The 15,699-nt window shown below is 47.7% G+C and overlaps 1 protein-coding gene across 1 annotated transcript; it reads right to left on the bottom strand.

Annotated features, from left to right (window-relative positions):
- Positions 1–10,409: 10,409 nt before the first annotated feature.
- LOC147483135 (uncharacterized) lies at positions 10,410–12,359 on the bottom strand. Its single transcript, XM_086579495.1, has 3 exons — positions 11,978–12,359; positions 10,724–11,313; positions 10,410–10,640 (listed from the first exon to the last, which is right to left on the bottom strand). The coding sequence occupies exons 1-3, from the start codon at positions 12,357–12,359 to the stop codon at positions 10,410–10,412; spliced, it is 1,203 nt and encodes a 400-aa protein (XP_086435621.1).
- Between the last annotated feature and the right edge of the window lie 3,340 nt (positions 12,360–15,699).

The raw sequence follows: 15,699 nt of genomic DNA, 5'->3' as shown, positions 1-15,699 counted from the left end.
CTAAGAATGTAGATCATGCTGGTCGAAAATTGGTCCTCTGATTCTCTTTACATTGGTCACAAAAAATTTACCCAGAAAAGAAGGGTGATTGTTCGATTTCGATTTCTCCACATGGTTTTCAAGTTCAAAATTCTTCATCTGTCAATGACAAAGTGATTTAATAAGAAGTACATTCACTGATGATTAACATCTGCATATGACAAAAGAACTGATGCTATATATCTTACCAATGTTAAATGGAAAACCATTTTGGATCGAGTACTCACTCCAAGCTTCTAGCCCACCTTCAATTTCCTCGGTCTACTTCGGTAGAGTGAATGATCTTTTCACAGCAGCAAACCTGCAATAGGATATATATATTCCTTGGATCTAGGAATACAGACCTTGTTAAAAACATCATATGATTAAGGAAGACGACAAAGTGGAATTACTTCAGAACAGGTCTTCTTGCAAAACAACATCAAAGGATTGACTAGCTTCTTGGGCCGATTGTTGGGCTTGCCAGCTAAAATTCTCTTATGAAGATACAAGTGAATTGGCTGAATGGAAACAAACTGGAGACTTGCCAAATAAGAACAGTTATCCTAACCGAATTAGTCCCTTGGGCGTTCACCATATACTACTACCAACCAGTAAAACATTTAGGGGCATATAGACATTTGTGCACACTAAAACAATTTGGACTCAAAATACTAAAAATTAAACAACAAAAATGAAATGACTAAAAGCACGTGCAATAGTTTAAAACATTCTTTTAACTCATAACAATACCATTACAATGACTACAGTGCAGCGAACTCACAAGTTTTTCAGACTAACTAAATTTTCTACGTAATCGGTTACAATAAAATATGAAGGTAGTCCAGCAACTTCAACAGTATCAAATTGTTGAGTAACAAAGTTGTACAAATACAAACTTCGAGCATTGTTTTCTGTAGCTAAGATGACTTCACCAGTTCGAGTAGAATACGGCATTGTCCACACCATGTACCATGAAGGTGGAGTAACAGTCTTCATCAGAACCCAACTGCTATTTGTAGGGGAGCAATATCCCCACTAAGGAACATTGCGACTAAACACAAAAGCGACCTCAACGATCGACCTCCAAGACCGATCAGGAGCAACTCCTTACAAATAGGTGTGTTTTGCGACGAAACACAAGTTTACCTCAACGCGATCGACCTCCAAGACCGATCTTCGAGCTTAATTCTTACAAGTAGGTGGTAATTTAACGAAAGATACTTCAAGATTTAACACTTGGCCGAGACGTAACGCCCCCACCGGATGTAATCATTGCAAAATCTTATTTGCATTTCCCACCACCGGAAATAGGGACTACCGCCTACTAACTCCCAATCGAGTATGACTCACACCAAAACCACTCCAAAGACTCATTCACGATCTCTACCCCTACATTTGTACATAAAGGGTACACGTGATTCCAAGGATCTCCACCCTCGAGAATCCTATAAATACCATCTAATGGAACTACGCCGGACCCGATTCTTCTCTCCAAACAAAAGGAAAAACGAGAAGATACGTGAGGGCAGTTCGCTTCACAAATAATTTCGGTCCCATCCAAAGTCCAAACCCATCTCGTTCTCTCCTCTACAAGAATCGGGGAGAAAGCTAAAACACCCTTTACATTGGCCGCCGCCGTGGTTTCGACATCGAGAGCCACTTTTAGATCGGGTTCATCTATTTCTAACTCTCCTCCATTACACCAAGCATGGTTAGCATAGAAGATCAAGTTCAGAACCTCGCCCCACCAGTTAGAATAACGAATGAAAGCATTTCCTTCGGGGGAGGAAAATGCTACTTTACGTGCTCGTGGATAGTTATCGCCAACAACAAGTCGGAAACGGAGTTAACACAAAGATCAATGACGTTAATCGCCAGCCTTTAACGAAGTTATCCCAAAGGATTGGCGGACCTCCGCGAAGAAGGACTCCCACAGATTGTGCACAAGATGCTTAAGACGATCGCAAGATCTCCGTTCACCGCAGAGGTCCTCGGTAAAATCTTCCACACGACTTTATCCACCCACGCTTTCCCATGTACGATGGCAAAGACATGCCCCGGTCAAGATGTGGTTTCGCTATATCCAGAGTTTGGCACTCTATAGCTCACCCGAAGTTCGATTATCTCCATTGCAGATTATTTCCAGCCATTTCAAGGATGGCGCTCTAGATTGGTTCTTTCTAATCGAGTCCGATTCTATAAACACTTTCAACAAATTTTATCGATTTGTTCGCCACCAAGACGCCCACAACAAAGCGGAAGAAGGCGATCTTGATTCTCTGCTTTCAATTATCATTCAAGGAGGGCTTAAACTATTCGCGTGAGTTCCTAGGACGGTTCAAGGTCGAACTGGCTGCTGTGCATGGAAAGTGGCTTGAAAGAATCTTTTCGCCAATCGCCTTTTCCAATGCTTGCCGAGCGCGAAATAGCGACCTAGCTAGGGTCGTTGATGAAGGAACGCCAGAGACACCGGTCCGGAAGCTCTACGCCGCGTGGATAAGTACATCAAGTTGCAAGAAACTTTAAAACTCCATGGTTTAGCAGAGAGCCATGAGGTCGCCGGTCTCGGATCGTTCCCCTCGGGGGCAAGAAGCGCCAGTCGATGTCCCAAAGAGCTCGTAACGATCGATAACAAAGAGAGTTCATCGCCCCGACACGTTCTCCCGGTCCACATATCGATAAGATTAAGCGCGCTTTCATTTTTTTCCGCCAACCATCGCGGTGAGCCCAGATCGACACGGCAAGCCTTTTTGTGCATTTCATAAAGCAAAGTGCCATGAAACCGATGCATGCCGGGGCTCAAGCATTATCTCCAAGACTTGGTGGAAGCCGGTTATATCAAACACTACATTAGCATTCCCGATGGCGACTGCGCACAAGTTGCCGGGCTCGTCGCGGTAATCGTGAGTCGATCTCCACCTCACCGCCACCGCTTAAGGGATCTGGTGCTCGCCCTCACAGGTCGAGGGACGTTCGTGAGCGTTTCGCCACGAGAAGGAAAAGACTTCGTCCGATCGCGGACAATGCTCGCGACTATTCATGTGATTACCTTTCCGGACGATTCCGTGACTTCTTCCCGAGAGAAAAGACGCCGGGTCGGCGCTTCGTGAAGTCTATCATTTTTTTCTTTGCAGCTTTCTCGCTGCTGCGGTTCAGTCGCAGCAAGCAGCGATATCATTTTCAGAGGCCGAATTTAAGCAAAGTCCGCCTTCCTCATAATGACGATTGGTCGTTCATGTCAAAATCAGCGACCGGACAACAAGCCGCGTCCGATCGACCGGCAGTTCTGTGACATCTTATTTTACCACACCATGCAAGAGATGAACCTCCCCTAAGTCCGTTTCGTTAACCTAATCGCTCCCCTTTATGGGTTCAATGGCTCCGAGCCGACCCATTGGTGACATTATCTTACCAAGATCGGTGGGATCTCGAGGATAAGAGACACCGCAATACTCGGTTCTCTGGTTCTCGACAAAGAAGTCACCATACAATGCCATCCCCGGACGATTGGATTCATCGATGCAGATCGCACTGGCCCACTTTACATCAAGTTCTCCGCTTCCCGGACCTCGAGGCATGATGGAGCTTTAGAAGCAATCAACTTGAAGCGTACCATTGTAAACTGTGTCCAATCAACAGAGGCACTCGCCGCGGAATTGCTTCCCACCATACAGAGCCCTCCAGCCTACTAACAATGGCACGGACTTAGTCGCGAGAAGTCCAACCCCGAACCGCCAGCGTAAACTGGGCTCTTCCAAGCAGAAGTTCTTCCACGCCGATACCGTGACTCGCACTTCGAAGTCCTCAATGCACCGGGCGAAGACCTCTAGCTTTGACCCAGCGACGGCTGGCTTCGATTAAAGTTTCGTGAGATCGTCTCGGCCCCATGCCGCCGCCACGGATGCCAATAGCAGCCGCGACCTCAATGTGTTTTGCGGCCAGGTCCCCACTCCCGCTTGGGGCTACCCTCGCCGCTTTGCCCGAAAAAGTCGCTCCACCATCAATCACCGATCGATCGTCCACCAGTTCCACTTCCACCCTCTGGAAGAGAGTCGCCAATAGTGCTTCGCCACCGGTTGTAAAACCCCGGTGGCGTAAAAAGAAAAAGTGAATCTTGGCACGTAAGATCTAACCTAAAGTTTGTATATGGGGGCTAACCTCGACCCCACACTCGATCCCAACTTGTAAATTTCTTATCAATGAATAAAGATGTTTTGCTTGGTCGTGACATCGATGTGCTCGAATCGATCCTAACCTCGCTTGCCAAATTAAACGTGAACCCCAATGCTAGACAGGTTCGATAACGACCTCGCCGACTATCCCCGCGCTTTCAAAAGCCATCAATGACGAGGTCGAAAAACTAAAACAAGTCGGTTTCATCGTAAAGGTAGACTACCCCGAAAGTGGATTGCCAATATTGTCGCCGGCCCCCAAAAGAATGGCACGCTTCGCTTGGCGCGCCGATTTCACAAATGTCAATCAAAGCCACTTAAAGATAGCTTTCCTTGCCTCGCATTGACCAACCGGGTCGACCAAACCTGTGGTCATGAACTCCTCTCCTTTATGGATGCGTACAGTGGGTACAACCAAATCCCACTCGCCGAGGAAGATCAAGAGAAGACTTCGTTCATTACGGAGCAAGGGATCTATTGTTACAACGCCCTCCCGTTCGGTCTCAAGAACGCTGATTTACATACCAACGCCTGGTCACGGATATGTTCCAAGACATGTTAGGAGACACCATGGAGGTCTACATTGACGACATGGTGGTCAAAAGCAAAAAAGCTGGCGATCACCTCACCCACTTAGAACAAGCGTTTCCGGACTACGCCAGACGGGCATGAAATTGAACCCCAAAAAATGCCTCTTTCAGCGCCCTCCCGCAAGTTTTAGGGTATCAGGTGTCGTCGCGGGATCGAGGCAAATCGACCAGATCCGAAGCGTTTAGATATGCCCGATCCACGCGACAAAGAAACAGATACGGTTGTCGGGAATGGTCGCGGGCGCCAACCGATTCATATCAAGGGCCTCGTGATAAATGTCGACCGTTCCTCGCAGCTCTCCTCAAAAAGGCGAGCCGTTCTCATGGAGCGATCAATGTCATCATGCATTCGCTACTCTCAAAGAGTATCTCACCACGCCCCGCCTTAGCCAAACCAAGATATGGAGAGACACCGGGCTTTATCGGGCCATTTCCAACTTCGCCATCAGCTCGGGTTCTTTAAAGAGGAGAACAATTCAGAGAAGCCGATCTACTTCACGAAAGTAAGACACTCACGCCCGGCCGAAAAGAACTATTCCTTCCTCGAACGAGCCGTATTTGCTTTGTTGTATTTCGCGACGGAAGTTCAGGGCCGTATTTTCAAGCACATCAAATTAAAGTTCTTACCGACCTTCCATTGAAAAAGTCCTTCACAAAGAAAACAAGACTACTCGAATGGCGGTTTGGGTAAGAACTCGGAGAACACCACATAGAGTTCGCCCCCGCGACTTTCGTAAAGGTCGTCGCCGCCGATTTCCTAGCAGATTTCCCAACCGAGGACCCCTAACGGGAGCAAGAAACCGAGCTCCCGCATTACACAAAACGGAGTCAAATCGCATTGGGTCTCTTTTGTGGATGGTTCGAGTAATCTCGTGGAAGCGCATCGAGTCGCCTTTAGTTTCCCCGACGGAAATATGATTGAAAAGTCAGTCCGCATTGATTTTGCAACATCCAACAATGAAGCCGGAGTAATCTGGCTTAATTAGGGGACTACTGGATATACCGCACTCGGTGTGTTGAAGAGCTCCAAGTCTTTAGTGACTCGCAACCGGTCGCTCGCCAGTTGCGTAAAAAGAGTACACTACCCACGAAGGTAACCTTCCAAGTATCTTCGTGTCGCTCATCGGCTTATTGCCTTCTTTTAAAGCGGTACACATACATCATTTCTTATGTGAGGAGAACCGCCACGCTGCATGCATAGCTTTAGCTTATTTGGCTACCCGGACTCGAAATGCGTTCCCCGACAAGTTCTCATAGAAGTCGCCGACCGACCGATATACCAAGTCGACCATACCTTGATGATGTTTACCTATTTCCTCTCCTCCGGCCGGTTGAGCCAAACATGGATGCAGCCATCATCGATTATATCCAAGATGGCACGCCCCCGAAGAACGCATCAAGGCCGGTGCAGTCTCTTATCAAGCTCGGGCGCTATTGTTTACTCCAAAACAAGCTATTCAGAAATCTACCTGGTGGCCCACACTTACGATGCATTACCCCGCATCGTGGTCGATTGATTTTTGCCGAAATCCACGGCTTAATGTGGAAATCACGCCGGGCGTCGCCATTAGCCCACAAGGCCATCTCTCAAGGATATTTCTGGCCCCGGATGCAGATCGATGCTAAAGCATACGTCCTCAAATGTCTCAAATGCCAAACGTTCGGCCACAATATCATCCAACCCCGCCGCGAACCGACAAGATAGCGAGCCCGTGGCCATTTCACATGTGGGGCATGGACATCATGGGACCATTCATTCCACAGAAGAGTACTGGCTTCCGCTTTGTCTTAGCTGCCACCGACTACTTCACCAAGTGGGTCGAGGCCATGCCTCTCGCCACGCCAAAGAGTCCCATGTCGAAACTTCATCACGGACTCACATTATCACCAGATTTGGTTTTACTACATACACTAGTAATGGACAACGGCCTCAATTCAAAGGCGAGCAGTTAAAGAGTTCCTAGCCAAGTGGAAGATCATTCACGCGTTCTCTACTCCGCAAGACGCCGAGTAACGCTGCGAAGCGTTTTCAAGAATAAAGCAATCTTGGAAAATTTGAAGAAGAAGATTGAAAAGAATAAGAGCCAATGGCCAAACCAGTTGAAAACATTCTATGGGCTCACCGCACTACTTCGCTCAAAGACGGGGCGAGTCCCCATTCTCCTTATGTTATGGCACGAAGCCGTAATTCCCACCGAAGTTGATGACCACTACTACAACTCGATCGTAACTTGTTGAGTCGTGGTATAACGACTCGCGTGTTATCCCTTTAGACGCCGATTGTTGGAAGAAAAGCGAGACTTAGCTGCCGTGGCCGAGTCGTCGATCTTACAAAGAAACTCAAGAACTCCTACAATAAGCGAAGTTCATCCTAGGTTTTTCATAGCCCGAGACCTAGTGCTCAAAAAGACGCAGGACGATTCCAAGTTAGCCCCCATACATGGGAAGGCCCCTACATCGTGGAACGGCGCCGTTGGCAATGGAGCATTTGGATAAGAACCCAAGAGGGGAAAATGTTACCCGACCTTTGAATACTTATCTATCAAAAAATTTTATCAAGAAATGCGCCATTCATGTTGTAAATCTTTTGTTTTCATTAATGTAAGACAAGTTTTGCGGCCGACCGATACTATCTACTCCAGTTAGTTGTATTGCATACTCACGTGCTACTTAGCCTTTCCAATTCTTGTAACGCCGAGGACCTATATTTCTAGGATCGACTAAAACGAGAACGCTCTCGCCGAAAGCGCAATACCGGGGAGCTTACGCGAATTTAGCCTCTCCAATTTTTGTAACGCCGAGGACCTATATTTCTAGGATCGACTAAAGCGAACGCCTCACCGAAAGCGACAATTCTCGGGGAGCTTACAGCGACTTAGCCTCTCCAATTCTTGTAACGCCGAGGACCTATATTTCTAGGATCGACTAAAAAGAGAACGCCTCGCCGAAAGCGCATTCCTCGGGAGCTCATTGTGCTACTTAGCCTCTCCAATTCTTGTAACGCCGAGGGACCTATATTTCTAGGATCGACTAAAGCAGAACGCCTCAAAGAGGCATCTCTCGTGAGCTCACACGCGACTTAGCCTCTCCAATTCTTGTAACGTCGAGGACCTATATTTCTAGGATCGACTAAAACGAGAACGCTCTCCACGAGCAAACACTCAGCTATCGCAAGCTACATACATCATACACAGAACACATAACATGCATGAGAAACACAAGCAATAACAATATTCGATCAAGCATTGCAATAGATATGCCCACCGATCTGCTGGGATTACCCAGAAAATCCAGATCGGCATCTCATGCAAAATAAACAAAGTATAGAACTGCCACTTTCGTGGAAACCAGTCCTCCGAACAAAAAGGCGAACTGCTCAGGCAAGCCTGAAAACACAGCTCTATTGTTTGCTCCCGTATAAGAGAGAGGAATGTAGACTATATTCACAACTTACGACTGACAGAGTCAGATGATGATCACCTTATCAATTTTCAGTAATGACATGCTTGTCTTCCGGGTCGCGCTTAGTCGGCGGTAAAGATGTCGAAATGACCTCAAAGATGTCATACTTTTCGCCCAGAGCGCATAGGCGATATACAGCTTCAGATATCGCCTTCTTCGCTTTCGCCACCCACCTCCCGACATTTTTCGCGATAAGCCGTCACAACCGCCAATTCCCTTTCCTTTCCACATCCATCACATCAAGATAAGCCGTTTCAAAGAGTCATACGCTCGGGTACTTGGTGGACATCACTTCTAGTTTCTTCTTGTCCACCCCCACGCTTCGCGATTAACCCCAGCTCCACGCGGCGGATTCCCACTAGTCTCGAACGCCGCACAAAGATCTTTCAAATTTTATCATACCCCCGCAAGAAACCGCATGAACACAATTAGACCACTGACTCCACCGAAGCCGGTACAACAGCGGCTTAAGCTATCGTGAACTCACCAAACAAGCGCCATATCCATCGCCCCTAGTAGTGTCCCCCATGTCCTCGCCTTCTTGACCTCGCTTTATCACCATCTAGCACAATCCCTTCAACGCTTAGTTATGGGAGCCGAGAGTGGAAGTGGAAGCTACCGAAAGCGCTTTCACCATACGCTCTTCCCCGTCTTCCCGGTAGTAGAATTCGGCTCCCCACATCCTTACATGGCGGGCCGAACTCTCACCAGAATCGGGCTTAATCTTTTCCCGTTCATTTGCTCACCCAAACGACGATGGAGTTTCACCCACTTCCGGGCGACACCGAATACAATGCCACCAGCAGCGACTATCTCTCTCGGTCGTTTTATGACCCTTCGCTTCTCCCTCTGCAACCTTTCTCTTCCCCCGATCGCCATGAACATGAGGCTCAAACTCCATCTCCTCCATTGATAGTGGCGACGTTTCTCTCACAAACGCACGACATCTAGCCATCCCAACCTAGCAGCAAAGTTACGGCGGCTTCAGTTAACACTTACTCTAGGTATTATTCAAACAGAATAACATTTACAAAGAAGGAATCACGTACCTGGTGAAGAAGCAAGAAGAGCAAAGCACGGCGACAGGGTAGAGCGAAGAAGATAGAGAGCAGCGCAGACTCAACGATGGCCAAATACCTCGATGGTATGTAAAGAGCCGTTTATATTCCTTAGGAAACGTCTTTTCCTAAGAGCCTCATAATTGCCTTGAGACGCCAAACGCCATCTGCCCGCCATCATTATGTCCCCTGAACCCCTCGCCCCCCTACACGTCACGACGCGTGAAGCCGTGACTTCGGGTTGCCGCGATTGAATAAATCGCAATTCGAACAACGTCTCGGCGGTATAACCCAACAGCAGCACGCTCATCCACGCTTACAAGTCATCAGCAGCCAAGGGGTCACCGCAACGCACATACCACGCTTACGTTTCGCGCGCATCTAATCACATTCAGCTAGCACCAAGCAAACGAGTCAAGCAATACAACGAGCAAAACAAATAGCCAACACCGCGATGAAAACAAAGAACGACACGGTTTTACCGGTTTTCTCATTCAGATCGTTGTTTAGCCGAAGTCAGGAGAGACTACTCGTGAAATCCAACCCGGCTACACAAATACCAACATCGCATGGTTACCCCGATCAGCATGGGGTACCAAATTTTGCTCAAGAGTATAATACAACAAAGACAAGAAAACGAATCGCGGGTTACCCCTGTGAAACCCGGTTCTATTGTATCACAAAGATATAAGCCGACAAGAAACAAAAATAAATTCACATTTGGCCTCCATGGGCCCCACGATCGGGCCACAGCTCAAACGCTTCATCAACTTCTTCAGCCGCCTTCCCCTCCACTTCGATCGATATCCCGGCCCAGCTTTAAACTCATCGGTAGCGTCAAAAGTAATAAATTTCCGGACACCACGGTTTCGGTATGATCAAGGAAGACCTAATCGCCCCACCGACGCCTCTCAGACTGTTCCATCCGGGTAACGGACGGTAGCCGTGCATGTTCCTCCTTCAAAGCCTTGTACTCCATTTCCAGATCTCCGTGAGTCAAGATCCAGATCGTTAAATGCGCTTTAGTAGCGTCCCGAGCAATTTTCTTACGGTCAAAGGGGTATAATCGCTCGGCCTCCCCATTTCCATCCGGGCGCAACTTAACGTTACCTACCTTCGCTTCCTTCTAACTTCGCTTCAGATCTTCGCCTTTGTCTTTCAAAGATCTTCGACAGAGTCAGAGCTTCATGTGCCTTCCGCAGACCCTCGAGCTCATCACGCTCCATCTTGGCCGCGTCCTGCACGTTTTTCAGCTCTTCAGTCAACCTCAGCACAGACTCCCTATCTGTTTCAGCGAACTGCGCAATCTCTTTCAACTTTTGGAACCCGCTGACAAGCTGCCACAAGGCACACACGCAAACAGATCAAAGCAACGAATAGAGGTTAACATGCTATACTAACGGACGATAATTCTACGTACCAGACATTGCGCGATTTCCATCCGACGTATGGTATCCGCTAGCCCCTTCTCATCAAGTTCCTTGCGGTTCCCATCCAGGGCGATCTGTTCCAGCAAACAGGCCGCTACCTTACTCGACCTGAAGCTGCAGTCGGTGCGCTTTACAGTTCGCTGCCCTCCGTGCTCGTCCAGGTACACAAATTGAGCCTCCAGCTCATCGCCACTCACAACCGCTTTTCCACTCGCCTTACGGGGAGCCTTCGCTTTCACCAGCGGACTGGGTTCCCGTACTTGTCGAGGCGGACTAGATCCCGCACCGAAGGTGGCCAAGTCCATGACCTGTTCAGGACGCGCCCGACTCCGACGCCCACCGCCAGCACCACCTCCTCCACTCGAACCCTCCCCCAACGCATGTCGCATCACTTTAGCCATTCGAGCTCCCTCTGGCTCTGCCACTTCAGCTCTCCTCTTCTCCGACCTGCCCCTGGGAGGAGCAGCGAAAACTACAGTCTCCAACTCCACAGGAGCATCAATGGTCAGTCCCCCGGGATAAAAGCTCGAGCTACCAGCCCCCGCAGCCTCCACAACAGGACGCCGCCAGACGCGCCCGTCTCGGTCCTCCCGTGTTATCGATCACTTGTACGCTTTTCCATCACCCTTCGCCGTCCGACTTAGAGCTCGCTCCTTTTGCACCTTCCTCTTCCCCGGATCGCGGCACCTCCTTTTTCCTCAAAGAAATGAGCAAACTCCGGAAGCTTAGCTCGCTTTTGTTCCCGACTCAACCGCGGCGAACCTTTCTATCTCCCCACGATCGGTTCGAGTCCGCATGGGAATATCTGCAAACAAAACAAAGAGATAAAACCAAGTTAGAGGAGCAAAGGCTCACCCACTAACACAACAAAGAGGAAGCCAATCCTACCCACCGGCTAGACTACACATCCTAGTTCGCGAACCTACATCCACCGGCACGATGAGTTGCCCCACTAGCAACAGCCGCCTCCTCGCCCAGGGCCTCATTGCTTACACCATCAAGCACAGCAGAACGCGTCGGCATGGTTTGCAAGCTAAAGTTCAGATTACCAGACCGCCTCATTACGTAATGCTCTATTATGTCAGACACACCTATGTGGAATTCCCCACTCGCATTTAACAGATTGAACACCCTGAATAGTCGCCAGGTGTTGCCAACGAACTGACATGGAGACTTCCCACAATAGCTCAAGAAGTCACAAACTAATTTCGAGAACGGTAGCTGCATGAACGCTCTCAACTGACCTTCACATATGATTACTCCACCATTCGGAGGCTTGTACCCCTCACTACGAACATTTTCACTCAACCTAGGTTCGTATATTTCCAGGTCAGGAACATTAATCCCATACGCTGCTCGCAGCTCAGGAAACGAGCTGGCAGCCCGCTGATTTACAGCTCTTAGGGGTGGGTCACATGCTGGCGTCATCCCTCCTCGACCAGACGTACTAGCCACCTCATCTTCTGACCCAGATCGGCTATTAACCTCCTCTACTCTAACTTCTTCTTCCACTACAATCCGATCATCACCGCCACTCAACGAATCCTCATCCTCTTCTTCATACTCTCCACAACTCAGTGAAACTTCCCGTACCTCTTCCGAACGAGTGTCGTCAGAATCCGACATTGCAATATCACCTTATTCTCGAATCACCAAACCCTAAACCCTATAACCTAACACTGACCTACCAACTTAATAAACCCTACCGAACGAAGAAAGCAAAGCGAAAATGAAAAGCAAAAAACAAAGAATGTAAGCACTCCACCAAATCCTCGTTTTTTTGCGGAAGAAGAAACACGGAAATGCCTTTTGGTTGCCTCTAATTTTGATTTTGCACAACCGCTTTGTTCAGTTCCCAAGAAGTTATGATTACGCCTATGATATAGCCCACACACGCGTGTTCAAGCAAATCGCTCTTTTTTTCGACCTCCGAATACCGCTGGGCGACACGATTCCTTCCAACCGCTATGATTCTGTCACGTACCGCAACACGCAAACATTTCTTTCCGCCAGTTTCAACTCGGCCGCATCCCAAACGAACGATCTCCATAGCTCGCTCATGCTTCACCCAAGTTTGCGTCTTCTCGCCAGATCGCTGCATGAACCCAGCCATTCTAATCGAGAGGGGTGTGTGGTAGGGAGCAATATCCCCACTAAGGAACATTGCGCATTTAAACACAAGCGACCTCAACGATCGACCTCCAAGACCGACATTCGCGGAGCAACTCCTTACAAGTAGGTGTGTTTTGCGAAACTAAAACACGTTTACCTCAACGATCGACCTCCAAGACCGACCTGCGGAGCAACTCCTTACAAGTAGGTGGTACGAATGAAGATACTTCAGTACGAACACTTGGCCAGAGACAGAACGCGCCCCACCAGATGTAATCATTGCCAAAATCTTATTTGCATTTCCCACCACCGGGAAATAGGGACTACCGCGCCAACTCCCAATCAGAGTATGACTCACACCAAAACCACTCCAGCACTCATTCACGATCTCTACCCTACATTTGTACACAAAGGGTACACGTGTCTGAAGGATCTCCACCCCCAGAATCCTATAAATACCATCTACTGGAACTACGTCGGACCTGATTCTTCTCTCCCCAACAAAAGGAAAAACGAGAGAAGATACGTAGGCAGTTCGCTCACAGCGACCTCGGTCCCATCCAAAGTCCAAACCCATCTCGTTCTCCTCTACAATAATCAGGAGAAAGCTAAAACACCCCTTTGCGGGTATAACTTGTTTGAGTCGCATAAACGGTTATTGTAGCGCGATGGTCATCGATCTTTAGATGGTTAACAAATTACACAATCTATTGATACTTTGTGGTCTCTCGTGATGGAAACTTTCGAAGTATTAGTTTTGAGGATAGGATTCAAATCCACTTAAGTGCTTTCAAGACAACTATGAAATGGCGGCACAACCGGTTGCCCTTGCGTGCTACCTAACAGTCCGTATCTTGTATTGAATAATCGACTCGCGGTGTTAAAAGATCTCTTAGCATTAAGTCATTAACCGAAGTTTCCCCATGATTATCAGCTCTCGTTAATTGATGGAGGTACCGATTGTAGGCTCAAGATGACACACTTCAATTTGGCGATGGATTTTGGAGGCCAAATCACGATTTTTTATACATATGTAAAAGTAAGTACCATCTGAATTTGGGGACCTCCAATACTCGCCCTAGAAATAAATTCATGGTTCTCCTTATGGGGGGGAGCTTCTAATCAGTTGCTAGCCACGTTAGATAAATGTTCCTCTTCATGAGGGTGCCAAGTGTTGGAGTTATCCTCACATGAGGAGAGAAACCGAGCCGAGAGAAACAAGCTTAATTCGCATCGCAAGATAAGTCGCCAGCTCAAGGCCAGAGATAGCGACTTCGCTTCGAGTTCCATAACATAGGGCGACCAGCTCAAAGTGAAAGCGCCGCTCGCCTTCCAGTCTTGGTAGCGACTAAGGCCAGAGAGCGCCAGCCTTCGCCAGTCTATTTTTCGTGGGCTTTGCTACAGTACCCGCGAATTTGGTTTTTGGAGATAAAACCAAAATCAAGGTTTTGGAAAACCTAACCTAACAGAACCAAACAAGTCAGAAGGATTGGGAATCCAGACTAAAACAAAGAGAGAGAACCTTTACAGAGATACAACCCTGTAAAGAGATAAGAGTGATCTAGTAAGGTGAGAGACTGTAAGGAGAGATTGTAATCTTCCTTCCCATTTTATTAAGAACTGGCTCTTGTGGAAGTAGGCATCATTGGCCGAACCACGGTAAATCTTTGTGTTGTGGTTTGCTTTTACTGCTTTACATTATTATCCGTTGTTAATAGTTGTTTAGCGAGTTGGGCATGTTAGTATAGGTTGTAGTTGATATTTAGAATTTATCTGGAGTTGAATTGTGTTCATACAAGTTATCTGTGTAGTGGGGGAACCGATTGGTATTGGTGTAATCCCCAACAAGTGGTATCAGAGCCTTGGTTAGAATAGCCTAGGGTGTTATCCGAATCTTGGTCAGAAGGTGTTTGACGAAATTCCTGAGAGAAGATTTGAGGTTAAATAACTTGTAGAGATGGACCATTCCGTGAACACTCGTATGATGAGTCTGAATAGGAAGAACTACACCATCTGGAAAGCCAAGATGGAAGACTTGCTATACTGCAAGGACTTGGCACTTCCCATTGAGAATGAGGGAGTAAAACCAGAAAAGACTGATGAGGCTGAGTGGAAAAAGCTTGACAGAAAAGCGATTGGATACATTCGACAGTGGATTGACGACAGTGTCTTTCACCATGTAGCCCAAGAGACTACAGCCTTCAGTCTATGGAAGAAACTCGAAGACCTTTATGAGAGGAAGTCGGGTGGAAACAAAGTGCTAGTCGTTAAGAAGTTTGCAGACACGAAGTACCAAGAAGGTTCTTCAATGTCTGAGCATCTTAATGAAGTACAAAAATATCATCAATCGATGCATTTGATGAAGATCAATTTGGGAGACGAAGTTGAGGCTTTGTTTCTATTAGGCTCTCTACCCAAAGTTGGGAGACATTTAGTTTCTCTACATGGAGCAGCCAAGGATGGAATTGTTACCATGGAGATGGCTACCACGTCTTTGTTGAATGAGGAGACTAGAAGGAGTGCAAGAAGCAGCTCTTCTAACTCAGAGGTCCTTTTCACAGAGAAACGGGGGAGAGGTCGGGAAGAAAACCATCTCGCTCTAGAGGTGATGACAGAAGTAAATCTAGGGGTGAAGCTAGAACTTCTAAGGCAGAGAGGCAATGTTACTATTGTGCCACCAAAGGCCACTTCAGATATGAGTCGCGAACAATCAAGAAGGATGAGAAGAATAACTGTGTACATGAAGACATGGTGCAGAGGAACGGAAACACAGGCAGAGATACTACCGCACTAGTCGATGACCTAGTGGGAATTGTGTCAGATTGTGGTGTGTGCTGTCTGAGTACCTCATGTC

The sequence above is a fragment of the Coptis chinensis genome, chromosome 8 (assembly GCF_015680905.1).
Source record: "Coptis chinensis isolate HL-2020 chromosome 8, ASM1568090v1, whole genome shotgun sequence".
Lineage (NCBI taxonomy): Eukaryota > Viridiplantae > Streptophyta > Magnoliopsida > Ranunculales > Ranunculaceae > Coptis > Coptis chinensis.
This window is presented reverse-complemented; position numbering and strand designations above follow the sequence as displayed.

Bases quoted from the DNA above. Each gene is read 5' to 3' on its own strand.
- LOC147483135 (XM_086579495.1), bottom strand. From the start codon at position 12,359: ATGTCGGATTCTGACGACACTCGTTCGGAAGAGGTACGGGAAGTTTCA. The intron at 11,314-11,977 runs GTCAGTTGAGAG...GGGAGGACCGAG, and splicing joins TGGAGTAATCATATGTGAAG to ACGGGCGCGTCTGGCGGCGT. The intron at 10,641-10,723 runs GTACGTAGAATT...GCCTTGTGGCAG, and splicing joins TGGAAATCGCGCAATGTCTG to CTTGTCAGCGGGTTCCAAAA.